General features: G+C 36.0%; 1 protein-coding gene across 4 annotated transcripts in view; it reads right to left on the minus strand.

The window, feature by feature from the left end:
• Nucleotides 1-2,523: 2,523 nt before the first annotated feature.
• The window catches only part of hus1 (HUS1 checkpoint clamp component), a 36,950-nt gene continuing 22,133 nt past the window's right edge, over nt 2,524-17,340 (minus strand). For all 4 annotated transcript variants that reach the window (XM_037534060.1, XM_037534059.1, XM_037534057.1 and 1 more), the window contains one exon: nt 2,524-3,595. In XM_037534060.1, coding sequence (XP_037389957.1) covers nt 3,435-3,595 — 161 coding nt within the window. In that variant the 3' untranslated portion in view covers nt 2,524-3,434. The remainder of the gene's footprint in view (nt 3,596-17,340) is intronic.

Consider the following 17,340-nt stretch of genomic DNA (forward strand, 5'->3'; position numbering starts at 1 on the left):
AAACATCCGTGACCCAGTGGCATTTTAGCTTAGCGTGGTCACTATTTCTAAGACGTGTTTCTTGTAAGAAAATTACATCTGAATTTTCTTTTTAAAAACGTTTTAAGTGGGTTAGTACCCTAGAGCGTTAGACTAGATTGTTTAACCCCTTCACATTCTAGCTCAGAAATCTCATACCAGTCCTATCTTGATTAGAGTTAGACATAGTGCTTATTTATAGAGTAACAAGAGACAGTTTTAATTAAATGCTAAGTTTAAGAGATGCATTTTAAAGATGCTTTTTAAAAGTGTGCCATGACTTTGACTGTCTAACAAAAGATGGAATAGAGTTCAGAAGTTCAGAAGCAAAAAACTGAATGAGGCCTCTACATGCTTTCTGTTTTACAGAAGGTATTTGCAGGAGGCAAGTATTTGCAAACCTAAGATCACATGTTGGAACATAGACAGACACTCTGAGATGTGGGTGCTAGGTAATTTAGAGCCTTAAAAACTAGAACTTTTAAGTCTATCCTGAATGATACAGCTACCCAGTGCAATTCTTTCAAAATGAGAGCAATATGATTGTTATGATACATGCTGATGCACTTTGTACGAGTTATAAGGGATGCATCGTTTTCTTAAGAAGGTCAAATAAGAAGAGCATTACAGTAATCAACTCTGCTTGTAACAAATGCCTAAACAAGTTTCTCTGTGTCACTCTGACAGAAAAGGCTAAACTTTAGCAATGTTTCCCAAATGGAAAAAAAAAGCTTCTTTAGTGACTGTGTTTACATCCTGGATAAAACAGAGCTCAGAGTTTAAGATCATGCCCAGGTTTTGCACAACATCAATTGCAATGAAGTTGGGACGTTGTGTACAACATAAGTAAAAACAGAATACAATTATTTGCAAATCCTTTTCAACCTATATTCAATTGAGGAATGCTCAAAAAACACCTGTTTGATTCCACAGGTGAACAGGTTAATTGGAAACAGGTGTCATGATTGGGTATAAAGGCAGCATCCCTGAAAGGCTCAGTCATTCACAAGCAAGGATGTGAACAACTGCGTGAGCAAATAGTCCAACAGTTTAAGAAAAACGTTTCTCAATATGCAATTGCAAGGAATTTAGGGATTTCATCATCTACAGTCCATAATATGATCAAAAGATTCAGAGAATCTGGAGAAATCTCTGCAAGTAAGCGGCAAGGCAGAAAACCATCATTGAATTCCCATGACCTTCAATCCCTCAGGCGAGACTGCATTAAAAACCGACATCATTCTGTAATGGATATCACCACATGGTCTCAGGAACACTTCAGAAAACCATTGTCAGTGAACACAGTTCGTCGCTCCATCTACAAGTGCAAGTTAAAACTCTGCCATGCAAAGTGAAAGCCATATATCAACGCCGCTGGCTTCTCTGGGCCCGAGCTCATCTGAGATGGACTGATGCAAAGTGGAAAAGTGTCCTGTGGTCTGATGAGTCCACATTTCAAACTTTTTTTTGGAAATCATGGATGTTGTGTCCTCCGGTCCAAAGAGGAAAAGGACTGTCCGGATTGTTATCAGTGCAAAGTTCAAAAGCCAACATCTCTGATGGTATGGGGGTGTGTTAGTGCCCATGGACTGGGTAACTTGCACATCTGTGAAGGCACCATTAATGCTGAAAAGTACATACAGGTTTTGGAGCAACATATGCTGCCATCCAAGCAACGTCTTTTTCAGGGACGTCCTGCTTATTTCAGCAAGACAATGCCAAGCCACATTCTGCACGTTACAACAGTGTGGCTTCGTAGTAAAAGGCCTGCAGTCCAGACCTGTCTCCCATTGAAAATGTGTGGCGCATTATGAAGCGCAACATATGACAACAGAGACCCCGGACTGTTGAGCAACTGAAGTTGTACATCAAGCAAGAATGGGAGAGAATTCCACCTACAGAGCTTCAACAATTAGTGTCCTCAGTTCCCAAACGCTCATTGAGTGTTGTTAAAAGGAAAGGTGATGTAACACAGTGGTAAACATGCCCCTGTCCCAACTTCTTTGGAATGTGTTGCAGGCATCAAATTCAAAATGAGTGAATATTTGCAAAAAATAATAAAGTTTATCAGTTTGAACATTAAATGTCTTGTCTTTTGGTTGAAAAGGATTTGCAAATCATCATATTCTGTTTTTATTTATGTTTTACACAATGTCCCAACTTCATTGGAACTGGGGTTGTACTTCAGGTTTTGTATATGTAGCTAAAGAACTAAGTTTCTTATAAAGCTGCTTTCTCTGAGTTTTAGTACCAATGGTCAATTTTTTTTTTTTTCGTGATTTCATTGTAGAAAATTAGCAACATCCACTGAGAAATATCTGACACACAGCTGGTCAGTCTGTCTGCAGAATTTTGTGTAGAGTCTGTGCCTGAGAGGCCGACCCAGCAGTCAAACTCAGATTTTTCAATCAGGCCCCAGTTTCTGAGTTTTGTCAACAAAAAATAATAATAGCCGCTGATACACACTGATACAATTATTTTAGTTATTAAACAAAAACTGCAGGCTATCCAAGTAAAGTGAGGCTTTAATGATATTTCAACATTTCTCCAGGACCACGGTGCACACAAGTGCAAGAATACCATACACACAGTGCAATAAATAAATACGAAAGACTTGCAATAAATACAAAATAGAACACAGGCAGTACATGGTACTGAGAATATGTGGAGTTGTGCAAAGGAGGATGTAACACACTATAATGGCTTAGCATAGCATATATGAGCAACAGCAGTCACAGCAACTAGAACAGCTATGGTACACAGTATTTGATCGCTACAGCAATTCTAGCAGCTAACATTGTTAAAGTGAAGTAAAATGTGCAAAATGCAAGTATTCAGATCTACAGTCATATCTAATGAAATATTTCAGTGAAATGCATTCATATATATACATATATAAATACAGTGTTCCAGACATAATTTGATACTGCAAGAAGTGGGGAGAGAGTTAGTCTCATATTATCATGTAGATGTGTGTGCGTGTCAGTGTGGGTGTCCTTCAATTCAGTCCGTAGGATTTGAGGAATCTGATGGCTTGTGGAAAGAAACTGTTGCACAGTCTGGCTGTGAGGGCCCGAATGCTGCAGTACCTTCTTCCAGATGGCAGAAGAGAGAACAGTTTGTGTGAGAGATGTGTGGTATCAGTCACAATGCTAGTGGCTTTTTGGATGCAGCGTGTGGTGTAAATGTCTGTGATAGAAGGAAGAGACATGATCTTTTCAGCTGTCCTCACTATTTGCTGGAAGATCTTGCAGAGGTGGTGCAATTCCCAAACCAGGCAGTAATGCAGCTGCTCAGGACATTCTCTATACCTCTGTAGAGTGTAGTAAGGACGACAGGTGGGAGATGAGCTTTCAGGGTCCAGGTGAGGTTCTCTGCTAGGTGAACACCAAAGAACTTAGTGCTTGCAACAATCTCTACAAGGGAGTTGTTGATGGTGAGTGGAGAGTGGTCACTCTGTGCTCTCCTGAAGTCAGCAACCATCTCCTTTGTTTTGCCCACATTGAGATGTATGTTGTTGACTTTACACCAGTCTGTAAGTCGCTGCACCTCGTCTCTGTATGCTGACTCAATCTTGCTGATGAGACCAAACACACGTGAAAATAAAGATATAAGCTTATGTGATAGAGTTAAATGAATAAAACAATACTCATCTCATAGCATTCTCTGCACTTTACTTTGCTGAAGTAATGCAAAATATACACTCTCTTTAATAACAGAAAAACAAAAGCAAACCAAAAACCTGCAAGTGTATCTTCTTTCCAACCATAACCACTCGACCACAAATCAAGTCATACTTACGACCTCTGAAGTCATAACTAGGAACTTCCAAGGAGGACTTTAAGGCAGCATTTGATACAGGCCTTTATCACAGCTGAATCATTTAATGTGTTCGTCAAAGCTGTGCATAACAACTACCCAGTTAATTAGATAATAAGCTGAATCAGGCATGCAAAATAACTGGGGAATGCATAAATGTCCACACTGTCATTGTTTAATGAATAGGGTCCAGTTTCAGACATTTGAGTTCCAGTATAATTTGTTATTAAAGTTATTTTCATTTTATCAAGTTCTGTTTCTTGGCCATACATTTTCTATTGTTATAAGAATGGTTGAAGAAAAATGAATTTCCTCTTAAACCAGATGAGTTGATCAGCCAAGACATGTTTGGGGTCCAAATTTAGCTTCTTTAGTTATAACGTGGCTCTCTTAAAACACAAGAAAAGCCAAAAAGGCACCACTTCTGAACCAGCGTTGAGGGACTGAGAGACTAGAAATTCTTTAGCCTTGTAAATTACTTTCAGACCTTGCCAGAGACTGAACTTCAAAAATATGCCTCATTCTGTTGTTTTCTGGCAAACTATGTGAAGCATCAGTGCTTGATCAAGTGCTAAATCAAATGAGTCTTTCATTAAACTATAAAAAAATACCTCTGTGACTATTAAAATGCTATATTGTCAGAAATTAAAGAATTAATCCTCGCCAAAGGTGAATTAATACTAAACTCCCTGCACTGAATAGTTATTATAATTCTTTAACTTAATTTCATCAGTCTAGGTTATTGCGTTGATCACTTATCATTTTGCAAGTCTTTTTCATTTTTCTTCTTCTTTTGATAAATATGCAATGTGTTTGTTACTTTGAATCATGGTTCCAATCTTTTATCTGCTTTTCTTCATATAGTTCAAGTCTTCATATAGTTTTAGAAGTAGGATTACTCCTTCTGTGTGCCTTTATCAGAAACTGAGATTCCTCAGACCAGGCTACATTTTTCCAGTTATGAAATCCTCAGCTTTGTGTCCTTGGCTGACAGAAGTGGAACCCAGTGTGGTCTTCTGTGCTTGGAATCAATCAGGCAGCATGCTTAAAGCAAACGGCTAGCATAAGCTAACTAGCTTACTACAAAGGTTGGGTTAGCTTCTTTGATGCATTAACTTTTAACTAGTGATGGGACTTAATTAAAAATTTTAATCGAGTTAATTACAGGGTCTGTAATTAATTAATCGCAATTAATTACAAAAATTATTTTGCTACTAAAATTTTGAATGAATACACGTATATTCTTAACAACAAACATGTTTATTGCTTCCACCTTGTGGAAACATCCTGGATTAGGGGTTCATTTTCCTGGTAAAGTGCCCTTTGCTCTTTATACAGTTCCACTGCGTTGGCTGACCGCGGTTCAAGTGCGCGTCTAAACTGCATTTTACGGTAGCAGCTCGCGCTTTCAGTACAGATATTCAAAATGAGAAAGAAACAGGTCTTACAGGCTAATAGACATAACTATACCAAGTCTAACACATATACACAAGTACCAGAAATAAAACATATGTTAAAACCTATATGTGGAGCAGACAAACATGTTAGAAATGAAGACATTCTGTGATATTAAACAGTTATATACAGTTATTATACAGACCACAATCTGAAGTCCTATGAAACAGACAAATCAGAGTGTTATCATATCAGACAAGTATATACTTAAAGAACACTCTTTCTTGTATTCATGGAATGTGGACCAAGTGATGTTACAGTAGAAATTTGGAGTAATGGGATGGCAAACTTGTAAAAAGTGTCTATTCGGTTATGAATTAATCACAATTTGATGTCCTATAAAATAAGCAAATCAAATTGTTATCAAATCACTACCCTATATTCTTGAACAGCACTTGCTATGTATCCTTTCTATCACTTTCAAGTGTTTTTACTGTAGCATTTTGGAATAACAGGATGGGAAAATCCTGTCATGATTCGGTTGCTTATGTTCACTATTTGGAGCTGTATAAAATACACAAATCAAATTGTTATCACGTCACTCCACTATATTCTTGAAATACACTTCCTAATGTACCATTCCTATGATTTGCAAGTGTTTTTACTGTAGTATTTTGGAATAACAGGATGGCAAAATCCTGTCACATGACGATTCGGTTGCTTATGTTCACTATTTGGAGCTCTATAAAATACACAAATCAAATTGTTATCAAATCAATCCACTATATTCTTGAAATACACTTCCTAATGTACCATTCCTATGATTTGCAAGTGTTTTTACTGTAGTATTTTGGAATAACAGGATGCCAAAATCCTGTTACATGATGATTCGGTTGCCTATGTTCACTATTTGGAGCTGTATAAAATACACAAATCAAATTGTTATCAAATCACTCAGCTATAATCTTGAAATACACTTCCTAATGTACCATTCCTATGATTTCCAAGTGTTTTTACTGTAGCATTTTGGAATAACAGGATGGGGAAATCCTGTCACATGATGATTCGGTTGCTTATGTTCACTATTTGGAGCTCTATGAAATACACAAATCTAATTGTTATCAAATCACTCCACTATATTCTTGAAATACACGTCCTAATGTACCATTCTTATGATTAGCAAGTGTTTTTACTGTAGTATTTTGGAATAACAGGATGGCAAAATCCTGTCACATGACGATTCGGTTGCTTATGTTCACTATTTGGAGCTCTATGAAATACACAAATCAAATTGTTATCAAATCACTCCACTATATTCTTGAAATACACTTCCTAATGTACCATTCCTATGATTTCCAAGTGTTTTTACTGTAGCATTTTGGAATAAGAGGCCAAAATCCTGTTAAATGGTGATTTGCTTCATTTCCAAACCATCTTTGTTTTTGGATATTTAGTATACTATGTTACCATTTAAAGATTCAGTTGCTTTTCACTAAATAAAACTTTTATATATTGCATGTGTTGTCTGTGGGGATTTTGTGGACTTCTTGTCTGTAGTTTAACATTTTAGCTTTACTCAACCCAAGTCTTCTTCAGGTCAGCAGTGCTCCTGTCAGGTCATATAGGTCAGGTTGCTAGGGCAACCATGGGCGTTAACACCTCTTTGAGTGTTCAAGGAGATGGTAGACATTACTTCTTTTGGGGGAGGGGGGGGCTTCCAAACTGTACTTTTATATTTAATGATAAGTTGCTGTTAATATGTTTATAAATATATATACATAGTACTCTTCATTTCCTTGGTAGAATTTCTTTACATTTAATGCATTACATTCAGTTACTAATGGACTAAAGACAAATAACATTTATCTCAAATTGCAGTATGTTACATTGATGTTTGGTTTGGTCCATGTGTAAGCTATTCAGGGTCATCACAGGTTAAACCATTTCAGAATTTGCATTGATCTGAAGCATCATGTTTTCTTGTCAAAATTAGTTAGCTCAATTTGAATATAATAAGTTTACAGTGACAGTGTCCAAAACATTGAGAAAACAAAACAAGTATAAAAAGAAGTATGATGGATCCAAAAAGGAAGCAAAGGTGAGTTATGTCTTTTAAATATTTACAATTGAATACATTTAAGTATTTTAATTTGTAATGGTGTAAATTTTAGAATATAATTCTAAAGAAGTTTAGTTGCTGAACAAATCAGCATGTCTTTTCAAATCAGCAAATCAGCAAGATTTTTATTCAGTAATTATGCTTATGTGCTCTGTAGACATACATGAATTTACAACAATGTGAGCTTACTATGATTTTAATGCTGAAAAGTACTTTGTTATTCCCCTTAGAACACTCACATTCAAAATATTTGGAAAGGTATGTGATTAATATATATATATATATATACACATCATTATATTAATTAACTTTTTTTTTCTACTGCAAAAAATAGAATACCTTTCCATAGGATTTTACTACACAATGTATTTTTCATTCAACAGGGCAGAAAATTGAAAATATCTTTAGAAGACATTTCGAGACATACTCAATTGCTTCAGTGTTCATCAAGACAGCATAAAGAATGTGAATCTCCACTGAAAGATCATGGCTTTTGGGCAAGGCTGTGCTCAGTACTAGGTGTAGCCAATACATCTACAAATAGATACCGACTGAGAAGAGCACACTACAGCTACTGTAAGGTATGTTTGTAACACTATATTAATATGCTTATTAATTAATAATTTTAAAATTAAAATGTGCAAAAAAAAGAAATTCTGCTAAGCTATCAAACACAGCAAAAACTACAACATACATTATTAGCACTAGAACTGCATTAAACTTCAAAATGATGGTTTTATGTTATGTTTTTTCTTAGGATTCAGTTTCAGGAGAAACTGTGCATGAGGAGGAGGATGCACAAGAGGTGAAGGATGTGCAGGAGGAGGAAAATGTGCAGAAGGAAGATAATGTGCAGGAGGAGGATGATGTGCAGGAGGTGGATGATGTGCAGGAGGTGGATGATGTGCAGGAGGTTGACGACAAGCAGGAGGAGGATGATGTGTGGAAGGTCAAAGATACACACGAGGATGATGTGCAGGAGGAGGATGATGTGCAGGAGGAGGATGATGTGCAGGAGGAGGATGATGTGCAGGAGGTGAAAGATGCACAAGAGGTGGAAGATGTTCAGGAGGAGGACGATGTGCAGGAGGAGGATGATGTGCAGGAAGAGGACAATGTGCAGGATGTGGAAGATGCACAAGAGGATGTGAGTGATGAGAGAAAGGAAGAATTTTTCATCAAGCGTCTTCCAGTACCACCATCATTCTTTTTAATTCCAAATTCAGCTTGGAGAGATCTTCGAAAAAACCAAAAGAGAAATCACTTCAAGGGACTGTAATGGACAAATGTAATTGCAAAAGGCATTAGGTCCATTCACCCATATTGTAGTTTTGCATTTGTCAAAGTCATTGGATCAAAATGGAATGCACCCCTTTTTAAATGTTCAGGGTATTGCTCATTTAGTGACTGCCCAGTTGAAGTAGATGTTGTTGTGTACAGTGACGCACTACTCAAAGCACATGTGTTCTTTAGAGGTGAAATGGCGGTTCACAGCAAAACGCGAAAAAAAGGCAACCGGTGAGAGCAGAAGACCAAATCAAAATGAGCCAGCAGCTTGCAAGCATGCTTCTAAGAGCTCTTTATCTACAACACATGCAAAAATTAACAATTCTGTAATTGAATCTGGTTGCAGAGATGAAGCTCCAACTCCTGGTGTTTTAAAGTCTATCTCCTGGAGACAAAGAAACAAACAGAGGAAACATCCTAGTGAAGTTTTGAGTCTGAAGAAAATGATAGAGGTACAACTGACTCACCTTGCGAAGTGCTTCAAAAAGTGTTCCTCCTTCCTAAAGGGGTAATGCTGTGGTCCAAGAGGAGCATTGACATTTTTCACAAATGGTCAAAAGAGGACATAGTGCACCTTGATGCAACAGGGAGCATTCTAAAAAAACCAAAACACAGCTCAGGACCATTCTATGTTTATGAGCTGGTAGTGAGAAACCCAAGCAAAGGTTCTTCCCCTTTCCCTGTAGCAACATATGTGACCTGTGATCACACTACTGCATCAGTATTGTATTTTCTCTTTTCATTTCAAACTGATCATGCCAGACTTCATGGACATAGGAACACAAAACCTGTAATGGTTGTATGTGATGGCTCTATGGTCCTCATGCAGGCCATATCACATGTATTTTGTCAAAAAAACCTAAGTGACTTGCTTCAAACGTACTTTAACATAGTAACCGGAAAAGGCACTGTAGAAGACTTCAGCCATCCCATTCTTCACCGCTGCCTGAGCCATGTAATGAAGAATGCAAAGACACTGTGCAAAAAACAGTTAGTAAATTGTTTTTATCAGTAATGATGAATGCAATTGATATATAGTGTGTATGTGATAAAATTTCAATGCTTTCCATTTCTCCCTTAGTGTACCCAGTCATTACAAGCTGGCCATGCATACATTTGGCCTCTTGACTTCTGCAAGCACATTGGCAGAATTGGATGAGATGCTCCTCAGCTGCACTGTACTCTTCTCCAGCCCATGCAGTTCAGAAAATGTCGAGAAACACTTCAAAAACCTACAAACAATGTTGACTGCTTTTGGAGTATCAACTGTGAATGACAGCAGCATTGTTGCTGAGGACTTTGAGGTACTGTCTAAATTGTGATTTAAAAAATCTCTGATTACCCTATTATACAGTTAGTAATATCTTATTATTATTATACTTTTTTAGGGCATCACATGTCAAACATCTTTCCAGAGACATTTCAACAATGTCATCAAGAGTGCACCCCTAGATCTACAAGGTCCCCCTAATGTCTACTATTCAGGAACTTTTCTTACGACCTTGGCTACTCACTTCTTGCCTCAGGCAGCACTGTGGACAAGTCTGATGCTGGGTAGGTTATATAATTAAACTACTCAAAGACAACTAGGCATAAAAATGACTGAAACACAACTAGCTTTATGATTTTTTCCATAGTTACAACCCCAATTCCAAAAAAGGATGTTGTATAAAATGTAAATAAATGTAAATAAAAACAGAATGCAATGATTTGCAAATCTCATAGCCAATATTTTATTCAAAATTGAACATAGGTCACATATCAGATGTTGAAAGTAACACATTTTACCATTTCATGGAAACATTAACTCATTTAGAACTTGATGACAGCAACAAATCTCAAGAAGTTGAGATGGGGCAACAAAAGTGGTAGCTGTATAGTGCAAAAAAGAAGTCAGATATCAGAACAATCCAGAATCATGAAGAAGTCATATTTCAGGACAACCTAGAAAAGCAGTCTTCTCTGGACCAAAGGTCATTTAAAATTGAGTGGAACTTTTTGCCTCAGTCCATTTTAAATGAGTGTTGTCCCAGAGAATACAGTGGTGTTTCTGCATCGTAATGACATATGACTTCTTCATACTTCAGCTTTAAGTAGCATTTGTGGATTACATGGCAAACTTAGTTCACTGACAATGATTTCTCACTAAAATGTTTTTTTTATACCTAGTCATGGGAGTTAGTTGCAAATTGTTCATCCAGCTGTTTTTATTAGTACCACTTACTTTTTCAACCTTTTGTTGCCCTTGTTCCACTGAGATGTGCTGCTTCATGTTTTGAATGAAATGTTAAAATGTCTTTTTCAACATCTGTTATGTCTTACTCTATATGTTCTCTTGTGAATAAAATACGGGTCTATGAATTTACATTTATTTACATTTTACGCAGCATTCCAACTTTGAACTGGGGTTGTAGTTAAACCATAATATTTACTGTTTATTCATAGTATTTATTTTTTTTAAATGTTCATATACTATTTACATGAATTGTGCTGAGATGTATCCTTCAAAAAATACTTAAGTAAATCTAAACTATATGAATCCTTTCTAGGTGACCTGGGAAGGCATGGTGAGGGGGTTGCTTATCAACAGTTTTCGAAAAGATTTTCAAAAATTTCGACCCAGGTGGAGAATACATTTTGTTTTTATATCGTTATATTTATTTCTTGAAATTGTATGATATAATGAAACATGCTAATTTCTTTTCAGAATTTCACAAAAGACAATAAGACCCAAGGCATTATGGAAAAGAGCCAGTGGGATCTCAAAAGAATACGATTTCAGAGACGACGACTTACTAGACTTGATGACTTTGTCATGACATATCAGGACACACACATTGCCCTTTTAAGAGAATTTGCTGATGCACAGTGTGCAAGAAGAAAGGTTTGTTTTAAAAATTATATATTTAAATATGTTTAGTAAAATAATTAAAAAGTGGTTTATATATATATTTTAATTATGGTGCAATTGTACATACAATATTAATTATACAATGTGCATTTAAATATTATACACTATTAACAAAAGGTTATTTAGTAGACGTTTCTTCAATATTTCAAGATTTATAAGAATAACATATACATTATTAAATTCTAAATAACATTGTGATGAACTATTTGTCTTTATATTGTGATAAAATGATCTACATTTCTATTTATCATTCTGGACACATCTAACATTCCTCAACTTTTATTTACTATTGGGCTACTAATTATTTACTAATTGGGCTACTACACTGTTCTACACTAATTCTATGAATTATTCTGAAACCACAAAAACAAACATTTAATTAAAACCTTAAAGATGACACAATGTAATTTTTTGTTCGGCAAATTCTTTGCAGAGAGATATTGTATATATTTTATAAGGAATGCCAATAATATATCTACAACCATGTACACTCAAATCAAGTATCACTTACATGCAATATATTATTTTCTAGGAGCACCGAATTCAAACAGAGAAGTGGAAACAAAGAAAAAGAAACAAGAGGGGAGTCTATGTCTGCCCTATAAGGAAGCCATTTCTTCTCAGATCAAAACAAATTTCAATGGTAACTGAATAGTTACATAAATTTCTGTTAATTGTATCTTTTATATCAGAATTTAAGGTAAAATGTTTTAGACTGCAATGAATGTTACCATAAAATAGTTTGTTCTGTTGTTCTGTGTTCTGTTTTTCTCTACACATGTACAACAGTGAAGTGGACAAAATGCAATACATTTGCAATGCTATAAAATGATTTATTAACTTAAAAATCATTAATTTGTATATTATTTTATATTTCTTATAAAGTCTAGTACCAGCAAGAGCGTTGGGTCTAAAACACCTGTGGCAGCTGATGACAGGATGGATCAGGACCACACTAAGAAGCAGCCAGATACAGTACAGGTGCATTTTGTATAGATATCATACTGTATCTGTTTGACAATGGGTTTTTGTTTTCAGCAGATGTACCCTCATTGAATGATATCAATAGTCTGATAGAATATACCACATACTCTGTACTGTATTATAATGATTTATTATTTCATTCCACTGATTCTTCTATTGATCTGTTTGACCATGTTATTTCTTAATTTTCAAACAGAAAACTATACCCACAGTGACTACTGCATATGCCTCACCTATAGCTGACACCCAGAAAACAGCATCAAAGATGGTATAGACACCAGATTCTAACAATATAAAATTTTTTTGTTTAATAATTATGAAACCATCTGGGCATTTAATCTTCATTTAAACAATACTGAGAGAAGGAGGTAACATAACTAAACACAATTTTTAGGCATTTTTAAAAATCAATTGTGAAATGAAATTCATAGAAACGCAATTTTCTTACAATAAAAACGTTGACACCCCACATTTATTACTATTTACCATGTGCAAAGCTAGAATTAGAGTTGTTTTTGGAGGACTCCTTTAAACCTCAAACATTTAATTTGGTTTGTGCTGTATTGTTGAGGTGAGAGGGATCACCATGATCACCAGATCCAAAGAGCTCTCAGTGGCTTTCAGACAAAAGGCTGTAGATGCAGGTGAGTCTGGGTAGGGATTTTAAAATATCTCAGAACAATTAGAAATTAGCCATTAAATCCATTATTCCTCTTGGAGAACACACAAACTCCTCACAGACAGTGACCAAAGCGGAGATCAAACAGACCAAACACATTAGATCTTCGTGGGAAGTGTTCAAAGATGAAACCATTGCTGTAAAAACAGAAATCATTCATGCAACTTGCAGTCTATGAACTTGCCAGGATGTCCTGAAACAGCTGATTTTTAAATTGTTCTGAGATATTTTGAAACCTTTTCCCAGACTCATCTACATATGCAGCTGATGTGCTGCACCTGATTTGAATTTTAGACATTTTATATAGTAATAAAAGTGGAGGGATCCTAACTTTTCCTGGCAAGAAAATTGCAATTTTATTAATTACATTTGACCAATTATTTAAAAGATAATTCTTTAGTTTATTTCTTCAGTGTTTAGTCTTATAAAATTCCTTTCTTGAAATATTGTTAAAAAGAGCATCAAATTTTGATATGTTTAAATAATCTCATTGTTAAAAAAGTAGATGCACCCAGAAGGAAGTTTGGGATTGCAATGCTTCTTGGAAGGACGATAAAGGTTACCAGGAAACATAAATGATTATTTGACTGATATGGGCAATATTTATTTAGTTGTAGAGGTTCCTAATGGTGTCAAAGTGCCTTTAATAAGGGCAAAGTACTTTTGTAGGTGTAGCTCAATAAATATTGCCCATATCAGCCAAAATTTTTAATCATGGTAATCTTCGTAACATGTATCTGCCTTCCCAATAGCACTGCAATGCCCTACTCCCTTTTGGGTGCAGTTAGTTTTTTGACAGTGAGTGTATGTTCAAAAACACGGGTTTATTTTTTCACACATGTAAGTAAGTGAATGGAAGAAATAACTAATAAGTAAAGCTTTAACTATATTACCTGATGCTATGTGACTATATAATCTATATATTATCTATAATATATATCCACAGAGAAATCCAGTGACATTCATGACATCTACACCATCCAAATCTTCTGAACCACCCACTTCTAAATGTGTTCTGAGAAAGAAAACCAATACAAATGAAAGAAAGGTCTCAGTTCCTGTTCAGGTATTTATGTGATACTAGAAATTAATTACATGAGTGATTCTAATAATGATATTTAATAAATGATTCTGGCTTAATCAGTAAGTAACAGAAAATGTTTATGATGTGCAGTATTGAACTGAATATGTAAACAAGTATACAATTTATGATAAACCAAAATGTAATGTTAAGCTTAAATGTGTAATTCATCAGCTACAACAGTATTTAGCCTAAATGTAAAATTATTAAGGGCATGCACTGTGGAAGTGAATTCATTACTTTTCAGTGGCTGATATTACATTTTGTTTAACAGAAAAGCACTGGAATGAAAACAGGAGAGAAAGAAAACCATGGGCCAATCTGGGGAATTTATTCACCGAAAGGAATCATTCCAACAGCCAGACTGTCAAGACCAGTAGTTATTCACCATGATCAGCTCATTAACATTCTGGACCCACACACATGGCTAAGCAGTGATGAGATGGATTTAGCTTGCTATTACATGGCACAGAAATACTGTGACACTGATGGTTTCCAGTCATGTCTGCTGTTTTCAGCACTTCGTCGTGGAGGCATTGTTGGGACACCAGTGAAGCCATTTGTACAGTTATTAAACATTAATGACAATCACTGGATTACTGCAAGTAACATTTTCTGTGGGCCAAATGAGGTGTGCATTTATGACAGCTTAAATGTAACGATTAATGCGACCACACAGAAAATGCTTTCTTGGATGCTTCGACCAGTGTCACCCTATTTTGTTATCAGAAAAGCTGCCGTGCAGATTCAAAGATCTGGAAGTAACTGTGGAGTTCTTGCACTGGCATTTGCAGCGGTTTTGTGTGAACGAATCAGACCAGAAGAGTGTGAGTTTGAGGAGAAAGAACTAAGGCAAAAACTCTACAGAGCTTTTGTAGAGAAAAGACCTCCAGTCTTTCCATACAAAATAACACAGCCAAAGCCTGAGAGAGACACAGTGCAGGTTGAAATTTACTGTGTCTGCAGAACCTCACACAATAATGAGGTGATGGTCCAGTGCAGCAAGTGTGACTCTTGGTACCACCCAAACTGTGTACCTGTACCCAGCAGCGCCTTGGACACCACAACAGAGGAGTGGCACTGTCAAAACTGCACAAGTTAAAGCACTGTGAATAGAAAGGGTTGCAAAATACCAAGTTGACAGGACAAAGAAAAAAAATGTTTGCTGAAGAAAATGTCCTGAAGTGTGTATATATGTGTGTACTTAAATATGTTGATGGTTGTGATGGAAGTGGTGATTCTGGTGGTGGGGTTGAGTTAAGTTTGGCAATGAGCATTAATAAAATCTAAATATAAGAAGTCCTCAAATTGTGGCCTATATATTCAAATCAACACTTTTCACAAGTTTGCCATCCCATTACTCCAAATAACATGGTTACATGAGAGAGTGTTCTTCTGAAATTTATTGGTTTACGTTGATAACAATTTGATTTGTGTATTTTATAGAGCTCCAAATAGTGAACATAAGCAACCGAATCGTCATGTGACAGGATTTTGCCATCCTGTTATTCCAAAATGCTACAGTAAAAACACTTGCTAATCATAGGAATGGTACATTAGGAAGTGTATTTCAAGAATATAGTGGAGTGATTTGATAACAATTTGATTTGTGTATTTTATAAAGCTCCAAATAGTGAACATAAGCAACCGAATCATCATGTAACAGGATTTTGGCATCCTGTTATTCCAAAATACTACAGTAAAAACACTTGCAAATCATAGGAATGGTACATTAGGAAGTGTATTTCAAGAATATAGTGGAGAGATTTGATAACAATTTGATTTGTGTATTTTATAAAGCTCCAAATAGTGAACATAAGCAACCGAGTCGTCATGTGACAGGATTTTGCCATCCTGTTATTCCAAAATACTACAGTAAAAACACTTGCTAATCATAGGAATGGTACATTAGGAAGTGTATTTCAAGAATATAGTGGAGTGATTTGATAACAATTTGATTTGTGTATTTCATAGAGCTCCAAATAGTGAGCATAAGCAACCGAATCGTCATGTGACAGGATTTTGCCATCCTGTTATTCCAAAACACTACAGTAAAAACCACTATTTCAAGAATATAGTGGAGTGATTTGATAACAATTTGATTTGTGTATTTTATAGAGCTACAAATAGTGTATAAAATAAACCGAATCGTCATGTAACAGGAATTCCCCATCCTGTTATTCCAAAATGCTACAGTAAAAACACTTGGAAATCACAGATATGGTACATCAGGAAGTGCTGTTGAAGAATATCATGGAGTGATGTGATAACAATTTGATTTGTGTATTTTATACAGCTCCAAATAGTGAACATAAGCAACCGAATCGTCATGTGACAGGATTTTCCCATCCTGTTATTCCAAATGCTACAGTAAAAACACTTGAAAGTGATAGAAAGGATACATAGGAAGTGCTGCTCAAGAATATAGTGTAGTGATTTGATAACAATTTGATTTGCTTATTTTATAGGACCTCAAATTGTGATTAATTCATAACCGAATAGACACTTTTCACAAGTTTGCCATCCCATTATTCCAAATTTCTACTGTAATATCACTTGGTCCACATACCATGAATACAAGAAAGAGTGTTATTTAAGTATATACTTGTCTGATATGATAACACTCTGATTTGTCTGTTTTATAGGACTTCAAATTGTGGTCTGTATTGAATATCTGTACTGAAAGTGCGAGCTGCTACCGTAAAATGCAGTTTAGACGCGCACTGGAACCTTTCGCGCAGATAGCGCGACCGAGCTTTTCCTAAGTGCAGATGGCGTGACCGCGGTCGTTGGCTGGACTGTGTCTGAAATGACCCACTATCTTGCGGCACAATCGGTGCCAACTGTTGTAACCTTTTGCTCAATTTTCCAGGACTCAGCTACAGAAAAAATGGTCTGCGCAGTTTATTGCATAATGTATGTTGTTGACTTTTTCTACAGCGAGAGCGAAAGATGCTAATTGCCATACTTTGTTCACAACGCATACTGTGTGCGTGGTCACGCCAAATTAGTTAGAATTGCTGACGGAAGTCCAATGGTCCCCTGTC

This window comes from Pygocentrus nattereri, chromosome 24 (genome assembly GCF_015220715.1).
Source record: "Pygocentrus nattereri isolate fPygNat1 chromosome 24, fPygNat1.pri, whole genome shotgun sequence".
In the NCBI taxonomy this organism is placed as follows: domain Eukaryota; kingdom Metazoa; phylum Chordata; class Actinopteri; order Characiformes; family Serrasalmidae; genus Pygocentrus; species Pygocentrus nattereri.